This window comes from Trichechus manatus, unplaced genomic scaffold (assembly GCF_000243295.1).
Source record: "Trichechus manatus latirostris isolate Lorelei unplaced genomic scaffold, TriManLat1.0 scaffold00444, whole genome shotgun sequence".
Classification (NCBI taxonomy): domain Eukaryota; kingdom Metazoa; phylum Chordata; class Mammalia; order Sirenia; family Trichechidae; genus Trichechus; species Trichechus manatus.
The window spans coordinates 182,321-184,168 of NW_004444380.1; the positions used below are offsets into that span (position 1 = coordinate 182,321).

Here is a 1,848-nt window from a genome sequence, read left to right on the forward strand (position 1 = left end):
CCTATCACTTCTTGGGACTCATTTAGTAAATTGTCATAAGACTTTCATCTAATTGGTAATAGTGGACTCCACATGCCAGTAGATTAACAGAGGAAGAAATTGCTATATTGCTTATTATAAGGAGATACAAATCCTACCATACAGTAGAGGCATGGAGGTGTGTGTCAGAAACTTATACGATCTACTGTAGTAACTCTTGATTGCTTCCATTTCAACCATGCAAGGGCACAGGAAATGAGGGATCAGACTTCTCAGGGATAAAGGTTGGGGATATGTCTTTATGCAAGCCACCTCGGATAGCAGAGGTTTTGGCCAGGTATGAGGGCAAAGCAGAATGGGTGATAAAGGACAGAGATGTCAATTACAACTTGGATATCAATTGTAGCTGAAAAGGAACTGCAGCTTGTCTTCCTGGTCTTTGCTGTTTTGTTTTGTTTTTGAGAATTCATAACCAGATGTTATTTTGAAGAAGTAATGATAGAACATGAGTGTGAAAATAACATAAGCTATGACTGGGTCTGAGTGGTACAAAGACTGAACCCTGGGAAATAGTTTTTGGTGTCGTGTTTGTACTCTCTGCATTCAACTTTTCAGTCATGCTGGTAGCCTTCTACTGAAAGCCAATGAGACTCTCAGAATGAGGTTCTCTCTGCAAGTGACAAGGAGCTAATGCCCTTGGGAGCAGACCTCAGTTGGTACAAAAGCAGTGATGCCTGTGTGCGTGCATACATACACACTCACACTCACATTCACACACATACACATATTCTTACACACAAATATGATGAAATAAATGAATATACATTTAAACATGAATGGCTTGCAAGTTACCTTATATTTAATGAAAAATAAAATTAGAATTTTTCCCAAAGAAATATTAAGTTTGGATATATGCAAACATTTAAAAATAGATGGATTTTTTTTCCAAAAAATTGTTCAATATTCCAGATAATTAATGAACTCGTAATTCTTTTCCATGAGTAACCTAGTAGTTAGATACTACTGTTAGAATATAAAATAAAACTTGTGTAAAACATAAGAAAAAAGAGCCCAAACGTAATAACAAGAAAGACCCAAGGGATCTGGAATCTAGATTTTCTCAATAGAACCCATAAGACCAGTATCTTCCATAGCAGCGTGGGCGGTAGCAGGAGTATCCATAACCACCATAGCCACAACCACAGCCGTAGCCACAGCCCAGACCACCGTAGCCACGACCACAGCCGTAGCCACAGCCCAGACCACCGTAGCCACAACCACAGCCGTAGCACAGCCCAGACCACCATAGCCACAACCACAGCCGTAGCCACAGCCCAGCCCACCGTAGCTGTAGCCCAGGCCTCCGGAGTAGTTGCCGTAGTAGCTCATGGTAACAGGAGTAGAAGATTCAGCTGAAGAGCAGGATCAGCTTCTTCAGTATGAAATTCCTAACCTGCCCAGGGCCTTTTATACAACCGGAGTGGTACAACCATAAGTAGAGTTGACTCATTTTCAAACTAATTGGCATTTAAAAACAATATCTCAAGAATCCCTAATCACTAGTATATTCAAAACTCCTTTTCTGTTCTGTATAGATGCATACAATGAAATCATGTACCTTTAATATGATTTTTTGTTTGTTTTTTTTTGTAATTGTGTAGAGTTTGCTTACTCAAGAATCCAGCCTCCATGAGATTCTACAAGCCATTTAAGCCTCACCTTTGGACTTGCTAGTATCGTTGTTGCTTATAATTCTCATTACCTTTTGTTGGGACCACAAGAAATGTCACAGGGAAGAGGAGAACATTGAGAGTTTGTAGAGGAAGAGACAAAGACAGGGTTAACTCACTGATGCATACTGGTGTATTT

General features: G+C 39.9%; 1 protein-coding gene across 1 annotated transcript; it reads right to left on the reverse strand.

Annotated features, from left to right (window-relative positions):
• Positions 1 to 1,099: 1,099 nt before the first annotated feature.
• Positions 1,100 to 1,368, reverse strand: LOC111819384 (keratin-associated protein 20-2-like). The gene is made up of 2 exons (XM_023725832.1): positions 1,335 to 1,368; positions 1,100 to 1,269 (listed from the first exon to the last, which is right to left on the reverse strand). Exons 1-2 carry the CDS (start codon positions 1,366 to 1,368, stop codon positions 1,100 to 1,102), a joined length of 204 nt encoding a protein of 67 aa, XP_023581600.1.
• Between the last annotated feature and the right edge of the window lie 480 nt (positions 1,369 to 1,848).